The sequence below is a fragment of the Balaenoptera ricei genome, chromosome 15 (assembly GCF_028023285.1).
Source record: "Balaenoptera ricei isolate mBalRic1 chromosome 15, mBalRic1.hap2, whole genome shotgun sequence".
NCBI lineage: Eukaryota > Metazoa > Chordata > Mammalia > Artiodactyla > Balaenopteridae > Balaenoptera > Balaenoptera ricei.
The window spans coordinates 25,614,924-25,630,080 of record NC_082653.1 but is presented as its reverse complement, the minus strand read 5'-3'; the positions used below and the strand labels follow the sequence as shown (position 1 = coordinate 25,630,080).

Genomic DNA, 15,157 nt, shown 5'->3' with positions numbered 1-15,157 from the left:
GTTTCCATTTATTCTTAAAAACCAAACTCCTTCCCACGGCCAGCCAAGAGAAGACTCTGTATGATCTGGCCCCTGCTTCCCTCTCTAACCTCATTCCCACACTCTCCCCTCCTCCCGTCACTTGCCTCCTAGGTCACTCCTCTCCAGCAAAACTAGCCTCCTTGCTGTTCCTCGAGCGTGACGCTCCTGCCTCAGCGCCTTTGCACTTCGATTTCCCTGCCTCGTATGCGTCACCGCAAGTTCTTCCCATAGCTGGCTCCTTCTCAACCTTCAGGTTTCAGCTGAAATGCCACCTCCTCAGAGAGGTCTTCCCAGATATCCCATCTAAAGTAGCACTGCCCACTCTCTGACTCATTACCCTCTTTTATTTCCTTCATAGAACTTTACACTCTTTGAAATTATTTATTTGCTACATGTTCATTGTCCACTGCCCCTACCAGACGGTAAATTCCATGAGGGCAGAAACCTTGTCTGTCTTGTTTTCTGCTGTAACTCCAGTACTTAGCACACGGCTGGTGCCCAACATAGGCTTGCTGAGCAATACAGTTCTGGGTTATCTCCCAGAACATTGAGGGGTGACATTTATGTATGATGTCACTGTGTGGAGTTGTTCCTGGATAACAGTTACACACTGAGTGGTGGCTGTGATTTGTGAGGGTGTCCCCTGGTACATGGGCCATCTGGTATTTATTTGTGACATTATTGCCTGGGTCAGTGTCAGAGGATGTGGTCAGAGGTCAGTGAGGAGGAATTATGCTGGGCCTATTTTATCATTACAACTGGATTTTCTTTTTGCAGGGGGTAATTGTGGACTAATTTATTCAGTTAATCTTCCCCCTGAAAATAGCAACATTAGATAAAATATAAGAATATCCTCTGAAAAACACTGAAATGCTTAAAAGCCTGGGGAATGCTCAGGCCAATTATTAGGTGAAAGCTGGTAACCAGATATTTAACAAGAAGATTGGAATATTGGAGCACCAAAGCTACTTATGACATGAGGGCTTTTGCTAATATTGAACCTGTGGGTTTCAGTTCATCAACCACAGAGGGCAAGAGGGACAGAAGTGAAAGTCTAGGGCCTGTCCAAGGTGGGGAGTCTAATAGAAGAATCTCCTCACATTAGGCTGAGACCCCAAGGGTCTCACCCTCGAGTTTAATGTGATATGAAGCTGCACACTCCACACCACGAGCCCCAAGGGAGTTCAGAAAAGGTTGCCTTGATACTGAGCAGAACAGTTGGAGGAAAAGGAAAGGGGAATATTTTAAAGCTCTTTCTTAGGGAGTTGTGACCATTGATGAGTCCTTTTGTGCCCCAGGGAGTAGAGCCCAGTAGCCCAAGAATTCTCAAGCCATAAACTGGGAACCTAGTTTGAAGTAACAACTGGATTGCCCCTAGTTATCATTGGAAGTGAGTGGAAGTGCCCCCAAAACTTTGACAAAAGCAAATGCAAAGTCTCTCTGAAGAGGGCACATTTATCAATATCTTTGCCTTCAGGGAACCACCACAAATAATTTTTCAAGGTGAGACCAGCACACAGTCAGAGATAACTAGGAACCCAAGACTTCATGAAGAAAAAATAGATACAACAGATGGGAGGAACAGATAAACACAGACTTCAGGTACTGTAATTCACAGCCACAGGTTTTAAAAAATTGTGCCTACAAGATTTAAAGTTAGAAACTAGCTACAGAAAACAGAAAATTATTTTTTTTTAAACATGGAAAATTTGAAAAGGAACCAAACAGAACTTCTAGAAACATCACCTGATACTCCCATGAAGAATCAGTCACCAATCCCTGACACATGGCCGAGCATTAGGAAAGGATATTTCGAAACTATTTGGTTCGGCAAGTACTTCCTGGGTGCACTCTTTTGCTAAGCCCTTTCTCACAGATATTAAGAAATTTCTGCCCTCAGGGAGCCCAGGGTAAAGAGTCACCATATGGGAACACTTACCATTGCCTGGTGCCCCCCCCCACCTTTTAAAATACTTTTTCGGCTGCACCTCACAGCATGTGGGATCTTAGTTCCCTGACCAGGGATTGAACCCGCACCCCTGGCATTGGAAGCGCAGAGTCTTAACCACTGGACCGCCAGGGAAGTCCCCTGGTGACCCTTTTTAATTAATTTATTTTCGGCTGTGTTGGGTCTTCGTTTCTGTGCGAGGGCTTTCTCTAGTTGTGGCAAGCGGGGGCCACTCTTCATCGCAGTGCGCGGGCCTCTCACTATCGCGGCCTCTCTTGTTGCGGAGCACAGGCTCTAGACGCGCAGGCTCAGTAGTTGTGGCTCACAGGCCCAGTTGCTCCGCGGCATGTGGGATCTTCCCAGACCAGGGCTCGAACCCGTGTGCCCTGCATTAGCAGGCAGATTCTCAACCACTGCGCCACCAGGGAAGCCCCCTGGTGATCCTTTTTAATGGTATATAACTCTGAGTTCCTCAGGGTTTGGCCTATTTCTTCACTTTGCCCAGTGAAATTGAATTTATTTATTTAATGAGCACCTACAGATTATTAAGTGTATGTCAGGAGTTGTTTCCTAAGTGCTTTATTAACCATTTCATTCTCATAGCAACCGTATGAGGTAGGTACTATAATTATGCCCACTTAACTGATGGGAACTAAGGCAGAGAAACAAAATAACTTGCTTAAGATGATTTCGCTAATAAGTGATGGATCCCGGATTGGAATTCAGCCCCTTGCTCCAGAATCTTTGATCTTAGCCACTGTATTCATTTGCTAGGGCCTCCATAACAAAATACCATGAACTGGGTGGCTTAAACAACAGACGTTTATTTTCTCACAACTCTGGAGGCTAGAAGTCCAAGATCAAGGTGTCTGTAGGTTTGCTTTCTTTCTTTTTTTTTTTTTTTGGTTTGCTTTCTTTTTTTTTTTTTTTGGTTTGCTTTCTTTTGAGGCATCTCTCCTTGGCTTGCAGATGGCTGCCTTCTCACTGTGTCCTCTCATGGTCACCCCTCCGTCTATGTGTACATCCAAATCCCCTCTTCTTTTAAGAACACCCGTCATATTGGATTAAGGCCCACCTATGTGCCCTCACTTAACCTTAATTACCTCTTTAAAGGCCCTCTCTCCAAACACTGTCTGAGTAGTAGGGATTAAGATATCAACATATGAATGGTGGGGGGCACAATTCACCCCATAACAACCACCACACTTTGCTGCCTCCTACCTATACCAATGAACCTAACAAGATGTCAGGGTCCAGCGTTGCTTTGTGTGTCCTTAGTTTCTTCCACTTAAGGCTGGGAGTCTGGTTGAAGCTGCTCATGATTTCTCCCCTCACCATGGAGATGTTAACTTTTCTAGGGTGGCTGGTGCACTCACTGTGAATGGGAACACTGGGCATTTCCCAGACTTTCCTTCTTCCCTGCTTGGCTCCACCCCTGGAATTGCCACATTATTTACCACAGGAGTCTCTGAACTGTGACTGGATTCGGTTCAGTGCCAACGTGCTGGCCCTAAGGGAATGTGACATAGGACTGATAGATTTTGGTGGAGGAAGAGATGGAGGTGAGTGGAAAGTTTGGAGCAGGGGGCAGCCTGTCTGGAGAGCCTGCTGGAGGTAGGGTCTATATCCCTGAAAGCTCATTCAGTTGTTCCATCCGTCAAGTAGTCAGTCAACAAGCATTTCCCATGTTGCCTCTGTGCCAAGCTCTGATGGTTGCCTCCATCCAACCAGAATGGATGAAGCACTTCCGCTTAGAGGGCTCCCTATTGAGGAGGCAGAGAAAAGGGGAACTTCCAATGGCTGAAGAGTATCACATGATAGGGGTAGGGGTGGGAGAACAGCATTTTAGTAAGAGAGAACAGCATGTGCAAAGGCCTGAAGAGCAGATAAAAATCAACATGTGTATATGCACCTGCATGTATCAAAATACAGCCCTGCCCTTCCTTGGACTTACGATGGGGTTACACCTGGATAAACCCATCGATGGTGGAAAATATCATTAAGTCGAAACACCTAACCTAATGAATATCATGGCTAAGCGTAGCCTACCTTAAACGTGCTCAGAACACTTACATTAGTTTACAGTTGGACAAAATCATCTAACACCAAGCCTATTTTATAATAATGTGTTGGATGTCTCATGTAATCTATTGAATACTGCACTAAAGTGAAAAGCAGAATGGTTGTCTGGGAGCAGAACGGTTGTAAGTGTATTGGTTGTTCAGCCTTGTGACTGCACGGTTGACCGGGAGCTGTGGCTCGCTGCCGCTGCCCAGCATCATTACAGATCGCTAGCCTGGGAAAAGATCACAATTCAAAGTTTTTCTACTGAATGCATATCACTGTCAAACCATTGTAAAGTTAAAAAATCATAAGTTGAGCCATTGCAGGTCAAGAACTGTCTGTACATGGAAAGCTTCCAAGGTCTGGATTAGTGGAATCTTTTAATCCATCACCCTCAGAATAAAACCCACACCCTCTGATACAGTGTCTGGTCCAGAGTAAGGGATGAATAAATACATAATAATAGACATCATATTGAAAGGGAGGGGAATAATGATTAGAGAATTTCTTGGAGGACATTTGATGCAGAACAGCTCGGGTATCCTATGTGAAGACCAGGCCTCTTCACGGTTATATTTCTGCAAGACCAGTCATGTACTATGTAAAGTAAAAGCAGTAACCAATGTCAAAAAAAGGATCATAAATTATTTTCTCTTTCTACTCAAGAGACTTTAATCAAAGCCCACATCTCTATACTTAATATGAATATATCTGGATGTCAGCCCTTTAGTGGTTACAAAGTTTTTACAAGTAACCTAATGTAATTCTAAATGACACATCATTTTGACTCATACTTAAATTTGTGAGAGTATTACAGCCAGAGAAATAAATGATACTTTAGCCCTTAAAAAAAAAAACAACCCACACCCTCAGAGCGGCCCTGTCTATCTCTCCAACCTCATCCTCCTGTTCCCATACATTGCTTATTATCCTCAGTTGCCCCTTTACAGTCCTCGGCTTCCTTTCATTTTGGCCTCAGAGCCTTTGCACTTGCCCAAGATGATAAAGCTAATAAGCTCTGCCTTTTTGTTCCCTTTTGTCCATCTGATCCCATCTCATTTTTCAGGTCAGCCTCCTCAGAGAGGCCTTCCCTGACCTGTCTAAAGTAGCTTCCCCTCCTCCCAGAAAAAAATACTTAAAGTCATAGAACATGTCTCCTTTTTTTTTCTTGCTTATAGCCCATCTCACTTGCATCTCACTATGACTCCATGAAGGCAAGGATTTTTGTCTTTTCATTCATGGCTGCATCCCTAGCATCTAGAACAGTGTCTAGCCTACAATAGGTGCTCAATACCTATTTTTAAGTTAATTAAATGAATGTGAATATATTAATATATTACTTGAATAATTTAAAAAACATAAGAAAGTTATATTGAGAAACTCTTGCCGAGAAGACATGATGAGAATCTGTGGCCACTGGATCAATGGGGACGTTAAAAGAAGACAGGGAGGAGGGAACTCTGACCTTACTCTTGCCAGACAGGCAATGGGAAGGGGGGCTCGAAGTGGGCCCTGGGTCTCAAAGGTTCCCAGGAAAAGAGGTGGGGCATGGAGTCTGGGAGAGGGGGTGGGTTCTCTGTGGGGGACATTTGCTCAGAGCTAGCTGTGCAAGGGGGGGAATAGAAAGGGGAAGGGTGCTGGTGGTGGGGGGGAGTGGTGTTCAGAACAGGATAGGGGGTTCGTGGTAGAAATGCACCTTTAGGCAGAGGGTCTTTGAGGCAATTTATCAGGAACAGCGGCTAGCAGTGTCCTACAATGACAGTGGAGCTTATTGGAACAGATATATATTTTTTAATTTTAGGAGTTATATATGTAGTGAATATAAGAAAATGAAAACTGTGATTTTTGTGATGGTTGCTTTGGATGAGGCTAAAATAATTATTAAAAAAAAAAACCAATGAGAATGTTTAGAGTCAACGTGGTAGTCCAGTTGAGGAGGATATGGCTGTGCTCGTGGGAGAGATCATGATTGTTGGCACCTCCATGGTTCCCCTCTCCTTCCCGTGCACACCCCAACTCTTCCTTGTGGCCCAAATGTACTTCTTTGAAACTACATCACACCTTAAAATTACACAATTTTTAAGATTTAATGTCTGTTTGCTCCCCCTCACCCCTAACTCCATGAGAAAGGACCACTGTATTCCTGGAGCTATTATAGGACTTGGTACATAGTAAGTCCTCAATGAGGGGCTGATGGAGCATAAAGGAAGATGACAAAGGGGTCTGTGTGTGATGGGGGATCCAAATGAGGGGCAGGAGGATCCCTGAGAGACCTGAAAGGGCTTTCAGTGAGGCTGGGCTGGGGGTTGCTGAGGTGGATATTGGGGGTTTATGTAACAGAAATGGGGTCCCCGAGAGGCAGGGATGAAGGTCTGTGGGAAGAGGAAATGGAGGTTCCTAGAGGGTGGAAATGGGGGGGTTACGTAACAGCCAAGAGGAATCTCTGAGATGATGGGGGATTAAGACCAGGCAGAGATGGGAGTCATGTGAGGAGAGGCTGGTGGCTCCCAATAGGTCGAGATGGTGGTCACTGTGGGAGGGGGAATGAGAAGTTTATGACAAGGGATGGGAATCCATGCTGCACAGCTGGGGCAGGAGTCCTGTATTTGGTGGAGATGGGGGTCCTTGCGACCGAGTTGAGTGGTCCAGGTGAGATGGGAGTGGGGGTTGGTGTTGCAAAGGCGGGGGTACTGTTGTTACCGAATCCAAGCTCGGTCTGCTCGCCGCATGACAGGCCAATGATCGGGAGACGAGGTGCTGAGGCAAGGAATAGCGACTTTATTCAGAAAGCTGGGCACCCGAGAAGATGGCGGACTAACTGTGGTGTGCTCCAAGGACAAAGAACAAGATAAATTCAAAGGGCCAATATTGCCAGAACAAAGAGTTACAGGACTCCTATCACTCTGTCACAGTGCGACCATTGCAATGTCCCAGAGCCCTCCCAAGCATCATGCCCTGTCCCTTTCTCATCCCATATAAGGAAAGACATTTGCCCCATTTTTCTCCCGCTCAGCACACTGAAAGTATACATACTCTGTCCAGTCAGCAGATGACTTGCAGGTTCCCTGGCTATAAAAACAGACAGGCAACCCATGCTTATTGTCGACTTTCCCTGGCTACCAGGAAGTCAGCCCGCTGTTCTTGCAGCGACCCTTCTCTTTAAGAAACTCTACCTTCCTCACATTCTGCCTTGTGTCTGGAAATTCTTTTCCAACCAGCGCTCGGACCACCACACTAACGTCCCAGAATAGCATCTTATCGGGGTCTGTATGCCAGTTTCTTTTATAGAACAGAGAGGGGGAGGAGGTGAGGAAGTAAAGTAAAAAGGCCATAAGTCTTGCAAACTATCTCATGGCTTGGCCAGAATTGGAGAGAGGATGTGTTAATTTCTTCTTTTCTGTGGCCATTCACAGGTGGGTAGGGTCTGAATGTCTTCCTGTGAGCTGAACAAAGGCACTTTAACATTCAGGCAGAGGGGCAGGGTTCCCCGAGGTAAGCCATTATGTATGCTTACAGCTATAGACAGCATCCTCTTAGTGATGACAGTAACAAAAGCATCCAAAAGCAAAGGTTAAAGTAAAAGATACAGATCCAACATGGAGTCAGATTTTGCTCTTCCCTGTTACACTGTGTACAGTGGGAATATTCAGTCCCTTTTGCAGAGTTGGGGGTCTCAGGCAGTTGGACAGGTCTGTATCACAGAGTTGGAGTCAGGTCCAGAAAACAGGGTTGGGAGGTGCCTGTGTGCAATAGGGATGGGGGTCAGTGCGCAGAGTTAGGGGTTCAAATTGAGACAGGCTGGGACCTGGGACCCTTTGCTGCAATGCTGCAATGCTTGCACCTGGACACACGTCTCCCCGAGCAACAAAATACAAAGAAACTATATGGGACTAAAAATAACTGTGTGCATGCATGCACGGCTGGGGTAAATTCTGGACCCAAAAGATACAAAAAGACAACAAAACCCAACTGCCATTTGTGAAGAACCAGGAACAAAAACTGGGTGTTGGGAGCAAAAGCAGGGTACTGCACATGTCCCCCTGCACACAATACAACCTAAGGGGTGGACGAAACCCCTAAGCCACCCCTCCACCTGACCCCTGGACACACCCCTACCTTCACGCCATATAAGGAACAAGCTTGCCCCCCCTCAGCAAGCAAGCAAGGGAACCTGTCGTTTGCTCTCCCTCCCCCCTGCTGCAGCAAGGGCCCCAATAAAGCCTTGCCTGAATTTCTTATCTGGCCTCTAGTCAACTTCTATTCATTGGGGAAAGCCAAGAACCCTGGTTGGTATCAAAATACTGCAGGGATAGGGGTCCACGTGTCCAATAACTGGGTTATCCAGGTGGGGCTGGGGGAACCCCGGGATGCTGGGGGTCCCACGAGCCATTCCTGGTTTTCTGGGATGGTGGAGGGGCTCCGAGGAGGAAGGAGGGCGCCCCCTAGCGGCTCCGCCGCCGCCGCCGCCGCCGCCGCCACCACGGCTCCCACAATGCTCGCGCAGCCCGGCTTCGGGCTCCAGCAGCGGCGGCTCCAAAATGGCGCAGACGATCTTCGAGGCCCTGGAGGGTGAGCGGCGGCGGGGACTGGGGAGGCGGCTGTTCCGCCTTGCGCCCCCTCCCGCCGTGAACTCGCAGCGCGGGGCCCAGGGCGCGTGGCGCCTGCGGGGCGGAGGGCGCCGGGCCGGAACAGCCAGTGGGGCGGGAGGGCCACGGATGGGAACAGCCGCGGGAGCGGAGGTCGGCAGGGGTGGGGGAGCAGTGAGGCCTGAACAGAAGCGGAGTTGAGGCTCAGTGGTGGTGGAGGGTGCATCTTGGGACCGGAACAGCCGCGGGCGCCTAGGCCCGGCGGCAGCTGCGGCGGCGGGTGGTGGGGGTGGGGTGGTGCGTGCAACCGGACAGGCACAGCGAGAGAGAGAAGGCCCTGGGAGAGAGCACCGAGAGCGGAACAGCCGTGGACGGCTGGCGCAGCGGGAGGGGAGCCTCGGACCGGAACAGCTGCCGCCGCCAGGGCCCGGGCGGCGCGCGGTTGGGCCTGGGGGGCAGTTTTCTGGAGGGAACAGCCGGGGGATGGTGATGCAGGCCAGGCCGGGAACCGCGAGGCGAGCGTGGCTGCACCGCGGACGCGAGGGCTGGGGAGGGCTGCATCCAGGGGGACCGTGGTGCAGCAGCGGCTGCGGGGGCGAGGGGCTGAGCCAGGGGTCCTGACCATTAAGAACTTGTATTGAGCGCCAACTGTGTGCCTCGCGCTCTGACATAGTGTCTTCAGTTCAGACCAGGAAAGGATCGGCGGCGCCACCTGTGTGCAAGGCCAGGCCTTGGACCGAAACCAGCAAACACGGGGTGCCTACTTTGTGCACCATTACGGGGTGCAGAGTATTATAAACCCAGACCAAGAAAGGATGGGTGCCAACGGTGTGGTTGGCCGGGACGCCGAGTTACCAGACCCAAACCAGCAAACAGCGCACCGAGTGGTTGTCCCATGCTCTGCGAGATCCTAGGATGTGAATGGTCCTCAGGATCTGGGAATTGTGAGCTTTGGAGGCAGGTAAATACTGAGAGCCTCCATGTGCACTTGCTAGGAGTTGGAAAGGAAGCCTCAGAGAATTCAGGGCCATGGCACAGAGTTGATGCTGGGGGGATACAGACCCAAGAATGCTCTTGGAAGGATGAGATGAGTATACACATAATTAGAGTGCAAGCTGAAAGTAGGCTGGACCAGTGGTATGTGGCTGAGGCTTTGAGTCCTGCAACTCCCCAGGAGGTCTCAGCTGTGTCTCTTAACATCTTGGAGGATCAGCTCTCTCACCACGAAATGTGTAATCCTCCCCACATCTGGGAAGGTTAAGTTTCAGGAATACTCGTTGGTAAGGGATGTAGAAATTATAGAATTATAGAAAAGGGAAACAGGAAAGATGACCTCAGCTGGTGTTCAGTGCTGTGACGGGTGATGGATGTGGAAGGCCAGGGTCATTGGTGGCTCCCTCTGGGAGGCTAACAGGATGGTGTGAGGCCTGCTTTCTCTCTAGGTTCATGGACTTCCTCAGTGTTTGAATTTTCACTACAAGAATGTGTTCCTGTATTGAGTGATGAAGAAGGTAAAGGAAAAATCAGTTCCTGGGACTGTGTGATGTGCGCTGGGCTAGGAGAAGGGCAGCAGAACTGTGGGGATCCAGAGATGACCCAGGCAGTGGGGACTGCATTTGCAAAGCCCTGTTGGGGAGAGAGGTCTAGGATTCACAGAAGTTCATGTGAGCAGCTAGAGATGAGGCTTCTGAACTTTATCTTGGCATCAGTGTGGAACTAAGAAACGGTTTTCAGCAGGGGAGCTGCACAAGCTAACGTATGTTTTATAAAGTTCACCCTGGCTGCTCTGAGAACAGACAGGAGGGGTCAGAGTGGCCGTGGGGAGGTGAGACCACTGCGGCTGTCCTGCTGGGAACTGATGGTGGCCTGGGCTCTGGGGACAGCTATGGGGATGGAGGAAAAGTGGATCTGAGAAATATTTGGGAGACAGAATAGGCTAGACTTGCTGAAGGACTGGAAATCAGGGTGTGAAGGGAGATAGGTTAAGGGAAGAATCAGGGGGTGCCCCAGGGGCTTTAGCTGGGTGGACAGTGGTGCCCTGTTCTTATTGATGAGGATTACTAGGAGAGGAACAAACTTAGGGATGGGGAATGACACATTTGGTTTGAGTTTTACATAGACAGCATTTTTTTCAAAGACTTAATTTTTTTAGAGCAGTTTTAGGTTTGCACAGTTGAGAGGAAGGTACAGAGACTTTCTGTATACCTTTGATCCTACACATTCATAACCTCCCCTTTAATCAACGTAACTCATCAGAGTGGTACATTTGTTACCAAGGATGAACCTGCATTGACACATCATAACCACCCGAAGTCCATAATTTATCTTAAGTTTCACTCTTGGTGGTGTACATTCTATTGGACAATTGTATAATGACATATATCCATCATTGTAATATTATCATATAGAGTATTTTCACTGACCTAAAAATCCTCTGTGCTCTGCCTATTCATCCCTCCCCCCACCCCCGGCAACCACTAATCTTTTTATTGTCTCCATAGTTTTGACAGGCAGTATTTTTTATTTTATTTAAAAAAAAATAGTCATTGATTTATTTTGGCTGCACCGGGTTTTAGTTGCAGCATGCAGCATCTTAGTTGCAGCATGCATGTGGGATTTAGCTCCCCCGACCAGGGATCGAATCCGGGCCCCCCGCATTGGGAGCACAGAGTCCTACCCAGGCTGGACCACCAGGGAAGTCCCAATATATTTTTAAAAATAAATTTATTTATTTATTTTTGGCTGCGTTGGGTCTTCATTGCTGCGTGGACTTTTTCTCCAGTTGCAGGGAGCAGGGGCTACGCTTCATAGCGGTGTGCAGGCTTCTCATTGTGGTGGCTTCTCTTGTTGCGGAGCATGGGCTCTAGGCACGCGGGCTTCAGTAGTTGTGGCTCATGGGCTCTAGACCGCAGGCTCAGTAGTCGTGGTGCACGGGCTTAGTTGCTCCGCGGCATGTGGGATCTTCCCGGACCAGGGCTCGAACCCGTGTCCCCTGCATTGGCAGGCGGATTCTTAACCACTGCGCTACCAGGGAAGCCCCCAATATTTTTTTTAAATTAAACTTTTTATTTTGAAATACTTTTTTTTTCTGTAGATTCACGTGCAGTTGTAGAAATAATACAGAGTGATTCCATTTATCCTTTACTTAGTTTCCCACAATGTAACATCTTGTAAAACTATCCTATAGTATTATAACCAGTCGACATACAGAACAGTTCTATCACTACAAGATGTTGCCCTTTTATGGCTCCACCTACCTCCTTCCCCTGCTCCTCATCCCTGATGTCCGGCAACCACACTAATCTGTTCTCCATTTCTAAAATATTATCATTTCAAGAATGTCATGTAATTGGAATCATAAAGTATATAACCTTTGAGATTGGCTTTTTTCACTCATTGTAATTCCCTGGAGATTCATCCAAGTTGTTGCTTGTGTCAGTAGGTTGCTCCTTTATATTGCTGAGCAGTGCTCCGTGCTATTGATGTACTGCAGTTCGTTTAATTGTTCACCCACCGAAGGACATCTGACTTGTTTCCAGTTTTTTACTATTATGAATAAAACTGCTATGAACATTCACGTACAGATTTGCACACAAATGCTGACATACAGTTTTGCATTAGATGATAGAAGATTTACTGAAGCTCCTTCTGGGGGAGCGTGAACCCCAGGTTTGAAACTCCAGATATTAGGGAGAACTAAATGAGGGCGAGTGAGGATTCTCAGGGAGAGTGTAAGAGGGAGAGGAGAGAGAGCCAGATGGAAGGAACCCTTCAAAAATAGAAACATTTAGGGGATGGACAGGTGAAGAGAGTAAAGGAGGCTGGGAAAGAGCGAGCAGAGAGGTGGGAGAAGACCCAGGAAGGGTGGCGCCCTGGAGCCCGAGAAGGGAGTGTTTCAAAAAAGAATGTCTGATGCTGCCAGGTGGTCTTTGGTGATTCTGGTGGAATCATGGGGGCTTAAGCCCTACTGGAGTGGGTGGAGGAGGATTGGGAGGTGGGCAGAGGAGATGGAGGGTGTAGACAACCCTCATCGGATGCTTGATGTTGAAGGGAGGAGAGGTGAGAACATGAGTTCGAGGGAGGCCATTCTAGAGAAACCTAAGTGTGTGTAGCCGCTGCTGGGAAGGAGAAGTTGTGGGCACAGTGTGAGATGGGCCAGCTGGTGGAGAACGGCTTCTGAAGGAGCAGGAGGAGATGGAGAGAAGGGCTGGCCTCAGGAGGCACACAACCTGCATTGTGACAGGGGAAAGTATGGATTCAGTTTGGCTGCAGGAGCTAATGGTTCTAATTGCCTTTCAGTAGAAGCTGGGGCAGGTGTCCAGGTGAGAGGTTGGCTGTGGGAACAGAGAGAAGGAGGCACCCTCTGGGTTACTGGGTGGGGGGGAGGCAGTGTGCCTTGGTGGCCACTTAGATGTGAGGAGGCCTGTCTTCCAGCTGGTGACACGGCTGGACAGTGTGCTACTGAGAACCTCAACAGTGACAACTGGTTGGAAAACATGGACGTAGTCAGCTTCTCAAGAGTCCCCCCGACCACAATCCAGATTACGCTGTTTATTGAGGAACTGAAAAAATAAGCACACCTTGGAAAACAAGACAAGCCCAAGTGCAAACAGATTTGTGGGATTTGTAGGGTGTGGATGGGGAAGACTTAGTAACATGATTTCCAGAGGGGTTTTTGCATTTCGGATTAGACTCAGCCATGAGTAAGAGAGAAGCCCAACCTAGCAGTGGCTTAAACAGGCTAGAAGTTTATTTCTCTCATGTGGGAGTCCAGAAAAAGGCAGTCTAGAGCTGTGACAGTGGCTGTGTTCTACAAGGTCCTCAGAGACCCAGAATCTTTCCAGTCTTTTGCCCTGTAGTGCCCTTGTCCTCATGATCTGGGATGGTGGCTAGAGTTCCCACCATCATCTTCTTGTTCTAGGAAGCAGGATGGAGGATCGGACAAAGAAGGGGGTCACATACCGGGCAGCTTTTAAGAAAACTTCCCCAAAGCTCCTGTTGACCAGAACTTAGACATTCTCTAGCTGCAAGAGTGGCTGGGAAGTGTAATCTTTATTCTGGGGCCATGTTCCCAGCCAAAAATCTTGGGTTCTATTCCAATAGAAGTTGGAGAGAAAGCATATCAGGGCACAGACAGACATTTTTGCCATGGGGGCCTTGCAATGGGTCTGGCTTGTAAGGGTGAAGTCAGAGCAGGATGCTGGGCCCACCTTCCAGAAAGGCTGCTTTTCTTTCTTCAGGAATGGACAATCAGACTGTCCTAGCTGTCCAGTCACTGTTGGATGGCCAAGGAGCAGTTCCTGATCCAACAGGCCAGAGCGTCAATGCACCCCCTGCTATCCAGCCACTGGGTGAGTATCTGCTCAGGTTCACCAGTGGGAAGGGTAAGTAGTTTCCTGTGAAAACAGGTGGGGCTGATGAGGGGGTGTGGGAGTGAACTGCCCACTGTGGTTCCCAGGTTGTCCTCTCATGTCTGAAGCCTCTCCCCTTCCTCCCAGCCTGGATCTTCAGGCTCAGACTTTTCTCTGCTTAGCTCTGAGGACAGTCTTTTTCAGTCACTTAGTGAATGTGGGGATCATGACAGAGAATGACTAGGAGCCACGATGCTTAGCAATGCTTGTACCTTTGACCCAAAGTCATTTCTCAGCTTCCCCTCAATGAGGCTAAGCATGAATCTCTCCAATTTACAGCCCAGGCCCTTGCGACACAGAGAGGGCAAGGAACTTCCTTTAGAACCCTGTGTGAGTCTGTGTGTTCATCCATTCATTCTACAAAGATTTTTGAGTACTTGGGAACCATGCTGGGGACAGAGAAACACACACCTGAGTTTGAATCCTTGTTCCCATAGTTTGGCTCTGTGACCTTAGGCAAGTGAGTTAACCTCTCTGTGCCCTCAGTTTCCACATCTGTAAAATGGGGATAATAGTCCTACCTCATAGGAATCTTGTGAGGGTACTTGGGATTCGGTTTTAGCTGTCATAAATAAGAAATGCAAGTTTCTTGTAGTTTGTACAAGATTAAAGTTTATTTCTTTGTTGCATGAAGTCCTGATGACTCAGACCCCTTCTTTCATATGGCTCTGCTGCTCTCAGCATGTGGTCCAAGATGGCTGCTCCAACCTCCCACTTTCATTTCCACACTCCAGCCAACAGGAAGGGAAGAAAGAAGGAAGTAGAAGTCATACCCCTTCCTTTTAGGAGGAGGTTGTGTAGACAGTATACTTCTCCTCTTCTCCTATTGGTCAGAATTCAGTCACATGACATGTCTAGCTGCAAAAAAGTCTGGGAAATATGGTCTTTAACTAGATGGCCATGTTTCTCACTAAAATTTGTATTACTTTTTAAGAAGGAAGAGTGAATATTGAATGACAATTAGACATTTCTGCCACAACATATCAAGAGCTTGGTACAGTGCATGGCCTGTGGTGGGCCTTCAATAATGGATGGTGTTAACTGTAGCTAATCATTGATTTAGTTTTTCATGCATTCAGCAGACATCCACTGAAGGCCTCTTATGTGCCCAGAAAATATTGTAGTTA

General features: G+C 48.0%; 1 protein-coding gene across 3 annotated transcripts in view; it reads left to right on the top strand.

Annotated features, from left to right (window-relative positions):
- The first annotated feature begins 8,521 nt into the window (after window positions 1-8,521).
- Window positions 8,522-15,157, top strand: part of ZNF341 (zinc finger protein 341) — a 42,368-nt gene continuing 35,732 nt past the window's right edge. Inside the window, exons 1-2 of one of the 3 annotated variants that reach the window (XM_059897543.1) lie at window positions 8,522-8,602; window positions 13,860-13,970. In XM_059897543.1, the coding sequence (XP_059753526.1) occupies window positions 13,902-13,970 (69 nt within the window). In that variant the 5' untranslated portion in view covers window positions 8,522-8,602; window positions 13,860-13,901. Of the gene's footprint in view, window positions 8,603-9,261; window positions 10,131-13,859; window positions 13,971-15,157 lie in introns of those variants that run through there. The other 2 variants (XM_059897541.1, XM_059897542.1) reach the window with 2 other exon arrangements.